This window comes from Bubalus bubalis, chromosome 15 (assembly GCF_019923935.1).
Source record: "Bubalus bubalis isolate 160015118507 breed Murrah chromosome 15, NDDB_SH_1, whole genome shotgun sequence".
NCBI lineage: Eukaryota > Metazoa > Chordata > Mammalia > Artiodactyla > Bovidae > Bubalus > Bubalus bubalis.
Window position 1 is genome coordinate 25,701,699 of NC_059171.1, and position 16,865 is coordinate 25,718,563.

General features: G+C 38.4%; 1 protein-coding gene across 11 annotated transcripts in view; it reads right to left on the minus strand.

The window, feature by feature from the left end:
• The window catches only part of RSPO2 (R-spondin 2), a 173,409-nt gene that overhangs the window by 58,279 nt on the left and 98,265 nt on the right, over window positions 1–16,865 (minus strand). For all 11 annotated transcript variants that reach the window (XM_044928621.2, XM_025265177.3, XM_044928618.2 and 8 more), the window contains one exon: window positions 719–862. In XM_044928621.2, coding sequence (XP_044784556.1) covers window positions 719–862 — 144 coding nt within the window. The remainder of the gene's footprint in view (window positions 1–718; window positions 863–16,865) is intronic.

Sequence of the window (16,865 nt, forward strand, 5' to 3'; positions counted from 1 at the left end):
CTTGATTAGATTTAGCCATTTATCAAAACGTAGGTACTGACAGAGCTTTACATTTTAATCAGTGGCATTAAAAAGTGCCAAAAGGTTTTTTAAACACAAACCCCCCCCCAAAATTTGTAAAAATATGTATTCCTAATTATTATTTACAAACAGCATATATGTGCAGATTAAATTATGCATTCTACATACCTAAATTTAGCAAACTTGTTTTAATGCACTTTGCAACATGCAGTTAATCATCAACAAAGTATATGTGGCACAAAAAAAATCTCTTCCTAATTGATTTTTTTAATACAAATGTGTGGCTAAGCAAGAAAATACAAAATTAATACACATAATGAAAATGATAGACTAACCACATGACCCTGCTTAAAAAGTTCCTTCTAAACAAAATGTTCTTCTCTAACAGTTACTAAAAAGATAGTTAAGAAATGGATATATTACACAGATCATAAAAACATTATTCTAAACATTTCAGTAGTTTAACCTAATGTTCTACCAGCAAATTTTGTAGCAAAATGTAATTTATGATACTACCCAATGGCAGAATGACTAAAGAACTCAATAGCATAGAACTTCAATAATTTTCAGTTCTAATTAATAACTTGAGAACCAATTCGTTTTTAGGATGGATACATCCAGCATGCATTTTTTTCCCCCAAGAAACAGGTGTTAAAATAAAAGTGGAAATTTGAAAGTTACATGAAACACTACTCACCCACACATTCCATGGTTTCATCTAATGCTGCAAAACCATCTGGACATTCCTCAAAGCAACGGCCTCTATGCAAATAAAAGCCTACTTTGCACTTGGTACAAAAGTCTTTGCTAAAGCAAGAATCACAGTTTTCTATTCTGCATCCTAAAAACAATTTTAAAGAGAAAGAAAATTTCAGTCAAACAATTTACTGGTTTTGCAAGTAAAACTTTCATAAACTCACCATTGGAATTCTAGTGGTCAGAGAAATATGTGTTTAGCTCATTAGTTTCCTGATGCCATCTCCTTCTACATCACTCCTACCTCTTCCAACAGCTCACCACATCAATAGGCTGAGAAAAAATTGCAGCCCGGGGCCCTAGGCAGCATGAGATCCTGCAGAAATTTTTGCAACTATAAATGGGATTAAAATAAAGATTAAAAAGAAAAACACCCCCACTACAAATGACACTGCTGCTGGGATTGTCGTCTGTTCTGCTCTTCCAAAGACGTACTATGAAAAATGCAATGGAAACAATCTAATCAGTCTCTTCTGGTCCAAGACAGTTAATTAAAATTCTGTAATGAATTTGCTTTCATCAGCGGGTGTCAACCAGGAGGGGGACTGTAGGTCATTTTGTGGAAGACCCACAATGTGCCATACATTTCCACTTCACGACAGTCTGTCAGGGTGAGCGGTAGTACTCCTATTTTGCAAATAAGAAGCCTGAGACGAAGTCAAGAAGTTGGTAGTGGCTGAGTCGGTGCTGAGAGCCCTACACAGACTGCCTTCTAAATCTGTTCTCTATAACACATTAGCTGCATTTCGTTGGAAACAGTTGATGAAAAAGAAGTGCTTTCACGTCTGCCAGGTATGGTTTTGACCTTGACTCCCAGTTCTGACCTTCCCAGTTCTTGACTTTGAACAGCTATTTATACATGCCTCTCTGTGTCTCTATTTCCTCTGTATAAAACAGGGGTGTCACTAACTTTGTAAGGCTGTTGTGAGGATTTGAAATAACACATGTAAATTGACTAGCTTATAATAGGTGGTCTGCACCAGTGGATTAGAAACATGTATTTTTCCATCAAACCATTCACATTACAACAAGGTATAAAGAGAAGCAATAATTTAGACTTGTACTCAAGAGCAGATTCCCTGGTATGCCAGTAACATCTGGGCCAGAGGTAATTGGCATGTATAAGTGAAAATAAATAGACTCTCAACTACTCTTCAAGGAGAAGGAAGGAAAGGTTGGAGAATTGGTTAATTGAAAGGTGAGGTTTTCAACAGATTACAGTACATTATTACTTGTAACTGATTTAATTGCTGGCAATTAACAGCACATAAAGCTCTATGAAAACTCCCTGGCAACCCTTTTACTCATTTAACAAGCCTCTGAGTAACTGTATTTGGTGATTTAATGATTCAGAAAAGCTTTCAAATCTAGTTTCTGCAACCAAAGATACAATTGAATAAAAAAATGTAACCAAAACATGAAATCATTGAATTCCAAAATTTTAAAAATTAAGAAGGCAAAGCCAGAATGTGGACTATAAACACTAAAAAAAGTTTCTGTTAAAACAATTACAATATAAATAATGACAGTTTCTAGACTTATAAAAAGACAGTGGCAACTCATCACCTTTTAATTTTGAGTCTAAACAGGACTTTATGTATTAAATGACCACCCTGAAGCAGCTAATTCAACTTCTAAAATGTTACACAAATTTACAATTGGAAAACCAACTATGTGTGGGTGAAAGTCCATAGTCAAATTATACTATTGCTCTTTTCGGAGAGGATGGTGGGCATAGAAGAACAGTTTATCACCCTATAAAATGTTCATTTGTAGTTTTAAATGCTGTAACCTATATTTTAATAGAACAGTGATCTATTGCTGGTCAGTAGCTTCTTAACCATGGTCAAAATACATGACCAGCCTGTCCACAAATTGTTGGCTTTCTTGCTACATTTTTTTTTAAAGCAAGCTGCCTTTCTTGTTAGCAGTATTATTTTCCAAGAAGTAATGATAAACATTCCAAAGTATAAAAGAGAACTAAATGGTGAAGAGAACAATGCATTGTATTTTAAAAAAGAGAAGACTGTACACTTCATAAATCAGCTGTTATCTATAAGATCTGATTCTAACGTGGTCTGCACCAACAAGCCTTTTGGCCAAAAAGTTATAACAGTATGCATTTGGAAATAATTTTACAAGATCCTTTCCTAATCATTACTGTTACGTGTAGGTCCCTTTCCTCATTTCATCCCATGCTCCTAATACCAGTCCATAGAATGATAGGTATTCCAGAAATTCCACATTCTCTCTAAAGTCCCTTTTTCAGGTGTAAATCTGGCTAAAAGAAAGTTTAATTATTTGTTCTCAAATATAAGTACAATAAAATATTGATGCATTCAAATTGTAAAACACTTCAACCATGAAAAAGCACAAGGTGAATTATAAGCAATGACTGAGAATAAGCTCTAAGCCACATCATTAAATGAAAAAGGCAAGTGCAGGGTATATAGAATACGATGCAATAAAACCATGACACGAGACTATGTATGTCTGTATGGAGTAGCTTAGAGAAGTTAATTTGGGACTGGGAATAGTGGAATTTTGAAATGTTAAAAGTTATATTTCTGAGCTATGAATTTTTTAATTGTAATATATTTATGTACTAAAAGTAAAACAAAAATGATATTTCAATACATACTTGTGACCTACTTAAATATACAGAAAATACCACTATATTAACATTCCAAATGAAATTCTTTTGATTTTTACCAGGAAAGACTGAATAAAAAATTATTCAGTGCCAATTTTTTTTTTTTTTTCAGATTTGGGAGCATGAAATTATACCCCTTATAAAGTGAAAGTGAAGTCTCTCAGTCATGTCCAACTCGTTGCGACCCAATGGACTGTAGCCCACCAGGCTCCTCCATCCATGGAGTTTTCCAGGCAAGAGTACTGGAGTGGGTTGCCATTTCCTTCTCCAAAGGATCCTCCCCACCCAGGGATCGAACTCAGGTCTCCCACATTGCAAACAGATGCTTTTACCATGTGAGCCACGAGGGAAGCTATATATGATAGGGACCTACAGGTAACAGTAACGATCAGGAAAGGATCTTGTATATGATAACGGTAAACCTGCCTTAGCCTTCCAAATAATCATTTGACCATCTCCTGCCAGTATCCTTTGTTTTCACATGTTCAGCAGTGCTTTCTAAATCATTAGGAAAAAAGCTAAATATTTGTTTATTCACTGAAGCATTTAAATAATAGGCTTGATTGGTGGTAAAGAATCCACCCTTATGGCAGAAAGTGAAGAGGAACTAAAAATCCTCTTGATAAAAGTGAAAGAGGACTGTTCTATACATCTATGTCTCTTTTGCTGTCTCCCATACAGGGTTATCGTTACCATCTTTCTAAATACCATATATATGCGTTAGTATACTGCATTGGTGTTTTTCTTTCTGGCTTACTTCACTCTGTATAATTGGCTCCAGTTTCATCCACCTCATTAGAACTGATTCAAATATATTCTTTTTAATGGCTGAGTAATATTCCATTGTGGATTCATGTTGATGTATGGCAAAACCAATACAATATTGTAAAGTAAAAAAAAAGTGAAAGAGGAGAGTGAAAAAGTTGGCTTAAAGCTCAACATTCAGAAAACGAAGATCATGGCATCTGGTCCCATCACTTCATGGGAAATAGATGGGGAAATAGTGGAAACAGTGGCTGACTTTATTTTGGGGGGGCTCCAAAATCACTGCAGATGGTGATTGCAGCCATGAAATTAAAAGACGCTTATGCATTGGAAGGAAAGTTATGACCAACCTAGATAGCATATTCAAAAGCAGAGACATCACTTTGCCAACAAAGGTCCATCTAGTCAAGGCTATGGTTTTTCCAGTGGTCATGTATGGATGCGAGAGTTGGACTGTGAGGAAAGCTGAGTGCCGAAGAATTGATGGTTTTGAACTGTGGTGTTGGAGAAGACTCTTGAGAGTCCCTTGGACTGCAAGGAGATCCAACCAGTCCATCCTAAAGGAGATCAGTCCTGGGTGTTCATTGGAAGGACTGATGCTGAGGCTGAAACTCCAATACTTTGGCCACCTGATGTGAAGAGTCGACTCATTGGAAAAGACCCTGATGCTGGGAGGGATTGGGGGCAGGAGGAGAAGGGGATGACAGAGGATGAGATGGCTGGATGGCATCACCAACTCGATGGACATGAGTTTGAGTGAACTCTGGGAATTGGTGATGGACAGGGAGGCCTGGCATGCTGCGATTCATGGGGTTGCAAAGAGTTGGACATGACTGAGCGACTGAACTGAACTGAAAGAATCCACCTGCAATGAGGGAGATACAGGCTCAGTTCGTAGGTCCAGAAGATCCCCTGGAGAAGGGAATGGCAACTGACTCCAGTATGCTTGCCTGGAGAATCCCATGGACAGAGGAGCCTGGCAGGCTACAGTCCATGAGTTGCAAAGAGTCAGACATGACTGAGGGACTGAGCATGAATCCAATAACAGCCTTTGCTAGAACTACAGGCTTCCCTGGTGGCTAAGATGTTGAAGAATCTTCCTGCAATATAGGAGATTGGGTTCGATTCCTGGGTAGGGGAAATCCTGTGGAGATGGAAATGGTTATCTACTCCAGTATCCTTGCCTGGAGAATTCCATGGACAGGTGAGCTTGGCAGGCTGCAGTCCATGAGGAAATAAAGAGCTGGACATGACTGAATAACTAACACTTTCACTTTTAACTTTTGATTGGTGCCAAGTTGTAATGGTTCCAAATCGGGAAAGGAGTACATCAAGGCTGTATATTGTCACCCTGCTTATTTAACTTATATGCAGAGTACATCATGCAAAATGCTGGACTGGATGAAGCACAAGCTGGAATCAAGATTGCCGGGAGAAATATCAGTAACGTCAGATAAGTAGATGACACCAGCCGTATGGCAGAAAGAGAAGAGGAACTGAAAAGCCTCTTGATGAAAGTGAAAGAGGAGAGTGAAAAAGTTGGCTTAAAACTCAACATTCAAAAAACTAAGATCATAGCATCTGGTCTCATCACTTCATGGCAAATAGATGGGGAAACAGTGGAAAAAGTGGCTGACTTTATTTTTCTGGGCTCCAAAATCACTGCAGATGGTGACTGCAGCCATGAAATTAAAAGATGCTTACTCCTTGGAAGGAAAGTTATGACCAACCTAGGCAGCATATTAAAAAGCAGAGACATTACTTTACCAACAAAGGTCCATCTAGTCAAAGCTATGGTTTTTCCAGTGGTCATATATGGATGTGAGAGTTGGACCATAAAGAAAGCTGAGTGCCAAAGCATTGATGCTTTTGAACTGTGGTGTTGGAGAAGACTCTTGAGAATCCCTTGGACTGCAAGGAGATCCCACCAGTCCATCCTGAAGGAGATCAGTCCTGAGTGCTCATTGGAAGGACTGATGTTGAAGCTAAAACTCCAATACTTTGGCCACCTGATGTGAAGAACTGACTCATTGGAAAAGACTCTGTTGCTGGAAAGATTGAAGGTGGGAGGAGAAGGGGACGGCAGAGGATGAGATGGCTGGATGCATCACCCCTGCCTGGCATGGTGCAGTCCATGGGGTTGCAAAGAGTCAGACATGACTGAGCTGAACTGAACTGAAGTTGTAATGTGATCCAAAGCTCCTCTGACCTTCACACCTTCCTGGTCTCAGTCACTCTTTGCCATAACATAAAACCAAAGCAGGTCAGCTACACATTGAGCAACCTGAACTGACACAAGTAATTTAATCGTGAACACCTTGGAATCGAAAGTTTTTTTTAAAGCTAACAACTGCATAACACACCTCAGCCCCTGAAAGCCTTTGCTCCCTGGCTTCAGGTCCATCCACAACCCCTTGCCCAGGTCAGCCACTTGTCTTGAAACTGAAGCGCGTTCTAGAAAACCACCATTTGTGCAGCCTCATAGATCTGTCCTTTCCCCTCCAGCCAGAAGCCTCTCCCCAAAATTCTTAAGCTTTAAACAGCTCATATTCACGTCAATTCTATTAACTCATTTTTATACAAAAGTATATTTTTATATAAAAGTAAAACATCCTCATTACAAATAAAAATTCAAAACAATACAGAAGCTTTAACAGAAAATACAGAAATATTCTTTCTTACCTGAATGACACACCATGTCTACTCCCCAGAAATAGCCTCTGTATTAAAACTTCAGGAAAATCTTTATGTCCATTTTGTAAACAAGTGAGTTTCAAAATACCAATGGGATCATTCAATACACTGGTAAGCTTTATAAAACTTCATACTGCCTAAGAAAATAGGTTTATCAAACTTGACTAAACATGAGTCTTGTCTATAAAAATCTGGGCTTTAAGTCCCTGTTCAGAAATACAAGACCCTGCTTTATCCAACGTACACGTTTCTAAATTACAGTGCCTCCTCAAAAATGTAATCCACCGAAGGAGGACTGCCAGTGTCGGTTTAAGTAAAACACTGTCCAAGTAAAACTGTGTCCAAATGCTAACTGATAGGGCTGTCATTTGGCAAGGGAGGCTCGCTCCAGCCAAGAAACAGAAAAATAGCCCGGGTATCCCTTCTGTCCTCCCACAGTATCCATACTGGCTCCATTATAACAGTTCTCAAATTATGCTCTAGTTCAGTTCAATAGTTCATTCCAAACATTCTCAAAAAAATGGGAGAATGTGCCAGGCATTGTGCCATTTTATGAGAACATAAAATTATAAGACTCGTTCCCTGTCCTGAAGGTGCAAAAGCTAAAGAGAAGGGGCCATGTGGCACTTTCAGGGCATTGCAACATAGCCTGAGATATCAGAAGCATGTGCTGGGTACATTAGAGGCAGAGAAGAAAGATCCATTTCTCTTCTGCTATTACAAACTTGATTTTTTTTTTCCAGTCTCTGAATTCCTTGTTTCTAACACAGTGCCGGACACATGGTTGAGTTTTAGTGCTTGCCAAGAGAATGCCATTTAAAAACTCAATTCCTTTATATTTAAAAACTCATTTGAATGTTTAATATGAGATGGCTTGCACATGCACTGTAAATGTCTTTAATATAAAAATAAAAACCATGGCTGCTAGTAAAAGACTACAAATCGTATTGGAGGAACAAATAGTCCAACATCTGAAAACAATTATAATGAGAACGTAAATATGCAAGTGTGGCAGGTCATAGGAGCTATGGACGTTGGAACCTCTGCTGAGCAGGTGTGAGATAAAGGGGAGAGAAGAATCCAAAGAGGGCAACTCCATCTATAAAACATATTGGAAATGGTTCCCATGGTGTGTGATGGTCCCTGAAGGAGGGCGAGAATGAACTGCAGGTTAGATGGAGGGGGTTACTTGAGTTTAGATGGATCTGGGTGGGGAATTTCACCTCTTATTTTGTTTAGTTTCAAAAAAGGAGGTAAAATTGTAAACTACCTCTACTTTGTGTGGTTTTAAGTATTTGAGTAACAAATGAAGAAAAATGAAGTTCCAGATTAGGTCTTCATCTAACTAGATGTAAGAGGTCCCCATAGACTGCGCATGGCTGTTTTATCCCCTCACTTCAACAGATAAGAGCCCCTCAGGGCCAGACATCAGGATGGTAGCTAGTGCATGCGTGCTAAATTGCTTCAGTTGTGTCCAACTCTTTGCAACCTAGAGGCATAGATAAAAAAGCAAAGTTCCTGCACTTCAGGATCTTCTGTCTACTAATAGAAAAGGTACCCAGACAGGCAACAAGGAAATAATGTAACTATGCTTAAGTTTATACAGGGTGAGCTGGGGAGAGCTTATTTTCAGCTAACCAGGTGGTGCTAGAATTAAAGAACTTGCCTGCCAATGCAGGAGACATAAGAGATGCAGGTTCAGTCCCTGGGTTGGGAAGATCCCCTGGAGGAGGGCATGGCAACCCATTCCAGGATTCTTGCCTGGAAAATCCCATGGACAGAGGAGCCTGGCAGGCTATGGTCCATAGGGTCGTGAGAAGTCAGACATGACTGAAGCAACTTAGCACGCGTGCATACAAGCTTCTTGAAAGCAGGAAGAGTGTGGAAGTAAGGAAAAACCACTGAGAGGTTCATACTCTAAGAGCTAACAGTCACGGGAAAAGGAGTTACAATGAATCAACAGAACCAACAAACCGGGTGGAGGAGAAGGTGATCCCCCCCACCCCTCTCCTCTTCCATTGGTGCCTCACTACTCAGGGCCTTGACACCCCGAGAGGGTTTACTATCTCCCCAGCAAAATCTAGATGACAAAAACCATCTCTTATTTGAATATCACGGTGTGGCTAACAATATAAACAGAAAAATGAAAACCTTAAATGAAAAACAAAAAAATCAACCTTTGCTCAACTCAACTGTGGAAAATATAATTCGTAATTCTATAGGTTACAATCAATTATTGGAGAAAGGGAGGAATCAGTGAGGTAGAGAGGACCTCAGACACACATTGAGGAACCTGTTATTTCTTGGTCACCAGGGCTGTGGGCCTCAGGCTCCTCAGTACGTCATGAGTATCCGATCGCGTATGGTTCTCTAATCATCCTTTAGTGTTGGCACCTCGATTCAGAACCTGGCAGACACACCCACACAGAAACAGGGTGCAGGGGGTAAGGGCATTTGGTCTTCAGGTTGCAGTTGCAAGGATCAAAGAACATCAAGTCAACCCCTGGAAAACTAGAGGTTTCTAGGCTCAGTTTTCACTCAACTTTGAACAGAAATTAAAGGAACAGGTTGTTTCAAAAGACATTTGAAATTAGACTTTAAGCAGCTGTTTCACATGGAAAGTAGTAGACTGTGCGACTTCATATGAGGTTTCTTAAAATTGTTTAAATATTTTTAGGCTTCTCTAACAACTTCAAATACTGCTGTTTAAAATTCCTTCTCAAAACATGCAATGGTTTATAAATATCCCTAAATAAAGCTCTTCAGCTTTATGTTACCCAGGTCACTCCTCTGCAATGTGCACTATTGCAGTGATCCCATTCGAGTAGGGGCTGATGAACACTTATGACTTAAAATCTAAAATTAAATTTTTTCTGGTAAGGTCTAGTTACACATAGCTCATGAGAAACTTCATTATAGATCAACCTAAAGTAAAAAAAAGGACAGATTCAGAGGCTTCAGGACTCAGTGTTTGATACTTACAACTGTGCTATTTGAATGATGATGCAGAAACCCAGCATTAATTTCACTAAATTAAGAGAAGATCCAGGATAGAAGTCTGTGTAAAGCCCACCAGAATGGATTTAAGTCAAGAGTGTATTTATTATTTAGGCGAGTTAAAACAGAGTGAAATTCAACTGTGTCAAGTGCAGAAGAGGACACTTTGAACAAGAACCAAAGGCAGAAAATAAGAACTATGCTGAGAATATAGTGTTCTTGCAAATTGTACAGTGGTTAGCAGAGCTGAGGTTACAATCTTGGCTCCCTTACCATTGTGTGACTGTCAACAAGTCAGTAAAGCTCTCTTTGCCTCAGTATCCTCACCTTTAAAAAGCAGGTAACATCAGGCCCTATCTCAGAGTTGAGAAGAGTCAGAGGTTTAACAGAGGCAAAGATCTCAGCACAATATCTAAGAAAAGAATGTGAACTATTATAAGTGTAAAAACTTGCCAACAAGGATAGTTTAAGATGTCATGTGGAAGGAAGCTCAAATAAGATATCAGCATACTGTGTGTATGGGTATATGTGTATATATTTTAATTATATATCCTATACATTCATATAAATTTTAACTATATACCTGTGAGTATATATGTATATATATGTACTGCTGCTGCTGCTAAGTCGCTCAGTCGTGTCCGACTCTGTGTGACCCCAGAGACGGCAGCCCACCAGGCTCCGCCGTCCCTGGGATTCTCCAGGCAAGAACACTGGAGTGGGTTGCCATTTCCTTCTCCAATGCATGAAAGTGAAAAGTGAAAGTGAAGTTGCTCAGTCGTGTCCGACTCTTAGCGACCCCATGGACTGCAGCCCACCAGACTTCTCCATCCATGGGATTTTCCAAGCAAGAGTACTGGAGTCGGGTGCCATTGCCTTCTCCATATATATGTACTACTCAAATGAAAGGCATTATCCAAAGACCACTGTCTATAATAAACATAGTATATCCTTACTCTTGTTTAGGTCACACAGCTAAACACACTGAATTTGATCATTTGCTGAGTATCGACATGGGAAGTCATCTACTTCAAACATTCAGAGCCAGGATTTAGGGAAATTGAGATCTAAATGTAATTGTGAATTTGGTGGGGGGAAAGTTACATCCTCTTTGTGCCCTGGTCCCTTCACTTATAAAATACAAGGAGAAAATATCTGACTTACCTATATCAGAGTATCAAGATAAAGATCAGAACACAAAAGGTTAAAAGATACCACATTAAATCTGCATTACATTCTACAGCCAAATAAACCTAACCTTCAGCAGATTGCTTCAAATACTCAGCATCCCTTTCTAAGCACTATAAAGATGTTCAGTTTATGAAGTGCATTAAAGATGGCATGGCCTTTGGAGCAGTGACAAGGATGGGAAAAATCTTGCCCTGACAGCAATTTTAATCCTCAAATTGCAATTTGGTAGAATGAATGGATTCAGTCCAAAAATGTATACACTGTTTTTTCAGGTAACTACAGAATTCTGTTTTATATGCTTTTATTTTATTTTATTTTTAAACTTTACAATATTGTATTGGTTTTGCCAAATATCGAAATGAATCCGCCACAGGTATACATGTGTTCCCCATCCTGAACCCTCCTCCCTCCTCCCTTCCCATACCATCCCTCTGGGTTGTCCCAGTGCACCAGCCCCAAGCATCCAGTATCGTGCATCGAACCTGGACTGGGAACTAGTTCCATATATGATATTATACGTATTTCAATGCCATTCTCCCAAATCATCCCACCCTCTCCCTCTCCCACAGAGTCCAAAAGACTGTTCTATACATCAGTGTCTCTTTTGCTGTCTCGTACACAGGGTTATTGTTACCATCTTTCTAAATTCCATATATATGCGTTAGTATACTGTATTGGTGTTTTTCTTTCTGGCTTACTTCACTCTGTATAATAGGCTCCAGTTTCATCCACCTCATTAGAACTGATTCAAATGTATTCTTTTTAATGGCTGAGTAATACTCCATTGTGTATATGTACCACAGCTTTCTTATCCGTTCATCTGCTGATGGACATCTAGGTTGCTTCCATGTCCTGGCTATTATAAACAGTGCTACGATGAACATTGGGGTACACGTGTCTCTTTCCCTTCTTATTTCCTCAGTGTGTATGCCCAGCAGTGGGATTGCTGGATCATAAGGCAGTTCTATTTCCAGTTTTTTAAGGAATCTCCACACTGTTCTCCATAGTGGCTGTACTAGTTTGCATTCCCACCAACAGTGTAAGAGGGTTCCCTTTTCTCCACACCCTCTCCAGCATTTATTGCTTGTAGACTTTTGGATCACAGCCATTCTGACTGGCGTGAAATGGTACTTCATAGTGGTTTTGATTTGCATTTCTCTGATAATGAGTGATGTTGAGCATCTTTTCATGTGTTTCTGTTTTATATGCTTTTTAACAAAGTGTGTTGTTAGTTACTCAGTTGTGTCTGACTCTTTGCAACCCCATGAACTGTAGCCTGCTAGGCTCCTCTGTCCATGGAATTCTCCAGGTAAGAATAGTGGAGTGGGTTGCCATTTCCTCCTCCAGGGGATCTTCCCAACCCAAGTCTCCTGCATTGCAGGCAGATTCTTTACCAGCTGAGCCATGAGTGAAGCCCAATATCAGAATTGAAGCCTTATTTAAACTTCAGAGTATATATATGTTGTCAAAAATTGTTTTCTCCTGATTTAAAGTGTTACAACACTTCTTTTGAAAAACCCTCAAATTTGTAAAATATGTTGCTGGTACCTTCACTGCAACATCTGACTATTTAAAAATTATATCTTGCCCACCCACACAAAGAAATCTGAAGAAACATTGAGCCTTGTGTAAAATCATGTGGTCAAATAATAAGGAACTATAAAAGTGTTGGTTTCATTTCTCATATGTTCAAGTGATGGATACTTGAAATAACTCTCAAAACAATAGGGAAAAAAAAACAATGGGAATACATAGCTAGATGTTTAAAGGGCTTTTTTTCCCATTTAAAGATTATGAAAGAAAAGGACACTACCTCAAAATAAATTAGAAAAGGAATGTGATAACAGTGAATGAAGTTTCAAAAATTATAAACTAAATGAGTATCTCTTTTCAGATTTTAAATTCCTGCCAGTAGCCAACCTCTCATGTAGGTTACTCCTTGTGCTTTTCTTTTTTTGGTAGCTTGTTACCCTTTTATATTAAGGTGGAACCAAAGCAGTTTAATAAATTTCAGACCTGAGACTTAGTTGAACTTTTCCAAATGTTGGAAAATGCAGATCTCTCCACCCAACTAAATGGAAAAGCATATGTAAGCTAATATCTGCCTTGTACTCCACTCAACCTCCATCCAAGGAAAATAGGAAGAATCTCTCAATTCCTTCACACTCCAAAGAGGTAAAAGCCTTTCACCTTTTCCTGTGAAAGGCCAGACAGTAGGTATTCCAGGTGTAGTGGGCCCTACAGTCTCTGTCTATACATGATTAGATTAGATGATTACACATGACTGTTTTCCAATAAAACTTTATTCATGAACCCCAAACCTTACAGTATCATTTTTATGTGTCATAAAATACCATTTTTCTGACTTTCTCCAACCAATAAAAAAATCTGAAAATTATTCTCACCTGAAGGGTCCTACCAAAAAGGTGACAGGCCTGATTTTGCTGCTGGTCATATGATGCTGACTATGAAAGCTAGAAAATGATGGAAATTCATGGGCACATTAGAAAGGGGGAAAAAAATAAAAGAATTTCATTTTTAAAACACCAAATGAAAGCACTTAAGCTTAGAGAGACATAGAGATGTCTTATACACACTGGCTGTGTAACACAAATACAGTATCAAACAAATATAAGGATGCTACAGTTTAGTTATTTCAGCATGGGACAATATTACTTCAATGTTCAACACACTATATTGATAAATTTAAAAGGACGACTACTTATCAGTTTGCAACAGGTCAAAATTCCACCCTATTTTAATAAGCTTTTACTTTCTCAATTATGTGTGGAATTCACTTGTCAGTGAAGGGGTTGACTGAAGAGGACAAAAAAGGATACTTTTACGAAACAAGATTTTGGCTAAAACCTGCATCGTGTTTGTATCTAGTGATCTGATATATTTACCCAGCTCTGTTTGTGAAAGTAGCCTTGTCATGTCTGCTACCTCGTTTGATGATAAAAGTAGATATGGTCTTTGCTGTGCCATGCGGTGGCAGCCAACCCTTAGGCTTGTCAGTGGACTAACCTTGCTCTTTAAGTAGGAATAATACTATCACCATCATAGGATTGTTGAGAACAAATCAAAGAATGTACTGGAAAGCACTTTAAAAATGAAAGTGCAAAAGAGGTGCCATACACAAAGGGAAATAGTGCAAGGTAGCATCTGTCTTTAACAGAGAATGATATTGTCGGACTTGGGTGTATCCTGAAATAATAGGCTCATTCAAGAGAGCTGCAAAACCCACAAGAAAATTAAATGTAAGCTTGAAAAAGAGCTCTTCTGTTAAATATCAGGATAGGCTCTTTCCAAACCTTGCTACCATACTTTAAAATTTTTAAATATTTTATAAGTAGTATTGAAAATCACATAGCCATGTTTGCCGCAGAGAGGAAGCTCTTAGAATATCTATTTAATGTAATCTGTCTTCCAGATCAAATAGCAAGAAAGAGCACCCCTTGAGTTTTCTCTAGAGGTTATCTGATACCACTACAGCAGAGTCTCTCTTGCTATAAGTAGTCACAGCATGGCTACCCTAGGTCGGCATAGTAAACAACTGCAGCGTGAAGCTGAATAACCATAACTGGAGTTGTTAATAGTGTCTCCAGTCTGGCCTACGTCTTAAATCCTTGATGGTGTAACCATACTGGTGTTTCAGATCACAATGATCAAACTAAGACTGTTTGACTGCAGCTACCTGAGGACATCTGTGATCTTTCAAAAACACAAGTTAGTCATGTCATTTTCTTGCTTTAAAATTTTTCAGTGGCTCTCCTTCACTTCTGGAATCAGTTCAAACCTTCAGTTTTCAAACACAAGATCCTTCTTGCTAGACATACCCATCTATTAGTACTACTTTCATTCATCACGTGTGTACCTTTCACCCAAGCCATGAAGTTTCCACAAAACCCCTCAAGTCTCCCAGCACCAAGATACCCATGATGGTAATTCTTTTCATTATTGTTAATAACTATGTTCACTATGCTGCTGCTGCTGCTAAGTCGCTTCAGTCGTGTCCGACTCTGTGCGACCCCATAGACGGCAGCCCACCAGGCTCCCCCGTCCCTGGGATTCTCCAGGCAAGAACACTGGAGTGGGTTGCCATTTCCTTCTCCAGTGCATGAAAGTGAAAACTGAAAGTGAAGTCGCTCAGTCGTGTCCGACTCTTCACTATAATCACCCAATTAAATGGAGAGCCCCGAAGAAGACAGAGCATGTCTTATTCTATTCAGTATTCACAGGATACAGGTGCTTGACACAACAGATGACTACAGACGTATCTGCTGAATGACTAACAAATATAACTGAATCTCTTTCAGGTTAGAATAGACACTGAAGCAGAATCCACCTCATGAACTTTAATGCAATAACATGATTTTGTTACAAACAAAAATACTTAAATAATAAAGAGCTCCTTTTCCAAATTAGGCATCAATTTATTACAAACTACACTGAAGCGCCTATGTTTCATTTTCTGTCTTTAAGAAATAAAAGTATGCATATTCGTGTAAACCAAGTAAAGATAAGGTTTGGAAGGAGAGACTGAACACAGCAGAAAATAGACTTAAAATATATATAAGGTCACAGAGAAATCAATATTAGAGAAGTGAATGGCCAATACCAGGTAGTACTCCATTACCAAGTTTTTTATAGATATGAGAATTATTATGAATTAGAAGTTTGTTATTAGAATTACAAATTAGAAGGTTACTATGAACTAGAAGGTTATTATTTCAGAGTGTGTTACATAATTTGTCTAAGCTTGCAAAGCTACAAACTTACTGCAAAAGCCCAATCAGAGCCCAGGAGTTCCTTGTAATACAGTGTTCTTTTAAAGTGATTTTCCACAAATTGATTTCTTTTAGAAAAACCAAATGTCTTGCAACTGTCAATGGGATTTAAAACATTTAAACTAACCATTAATTTTAAAAACTAGTCAAAGAAACTTTGATATCTTTCTATAATGCTCAGGTTTGTAACTATACATAATAGTTTTATCTATATTACATGGTTTATTTTTAAGGAATAGTATAATGGAAAGAATATTCCATTGGAGTCTATCTCAGACACTGAGGCCACTCTGCTACTGACAAATTGTGTGACTTTAGGGAAACACTTCTTTCATAAGCCTCAATATGCACATTTATTGGGGTTGGGGGGAGAAGGGGGAGAGGGAACAGAATCAATTAGGTTTCTTCCAGATCTATGTGTAGTTTTTAATTAGTTTAAAGGAACTTCTACATGCTTGCCAAAGGCCTTGTAGGGTTGTGAACACACACAGATTAATCAGTGAAAGTGTTTATTAATTGAATAAAACATCCTCTCCTTTAAGAACTATTAGAAATATGCTGTTATTACCTGCTTTCCTCAGCACAGCACAATAAGCTATTGCTTATCTTTATCTGAACTTTGTTTACAGAATGAAAAGATAGGAAATGTCTTCACAGTATACCCAGTTTAAAGGAATAGAAAAGAACTCACAGCTAACAACATATTCAGTGGTGAAAAGCTGAAAGCATTTCTTCTCAAGATCAGAAAGAAAACAAAGGTATCTATTCTTGCCATTTTTATTCAACATAGTTTTATAAACCCTAACCACAACAATCAGAGAAGAAAAAAAAGAAATCCAAATTGAAAAAGAAGTAAAACTGTCATTATTGAGTAGATGACACGATACTATACACAGAAAATTCCTAAAGACGCTACCAGAAAACTACTAACGTTCATCAATGAATTTGGTAAAGTCACAGGATACAAAATGAATACACAGAATCTGTTGAATTTCTAT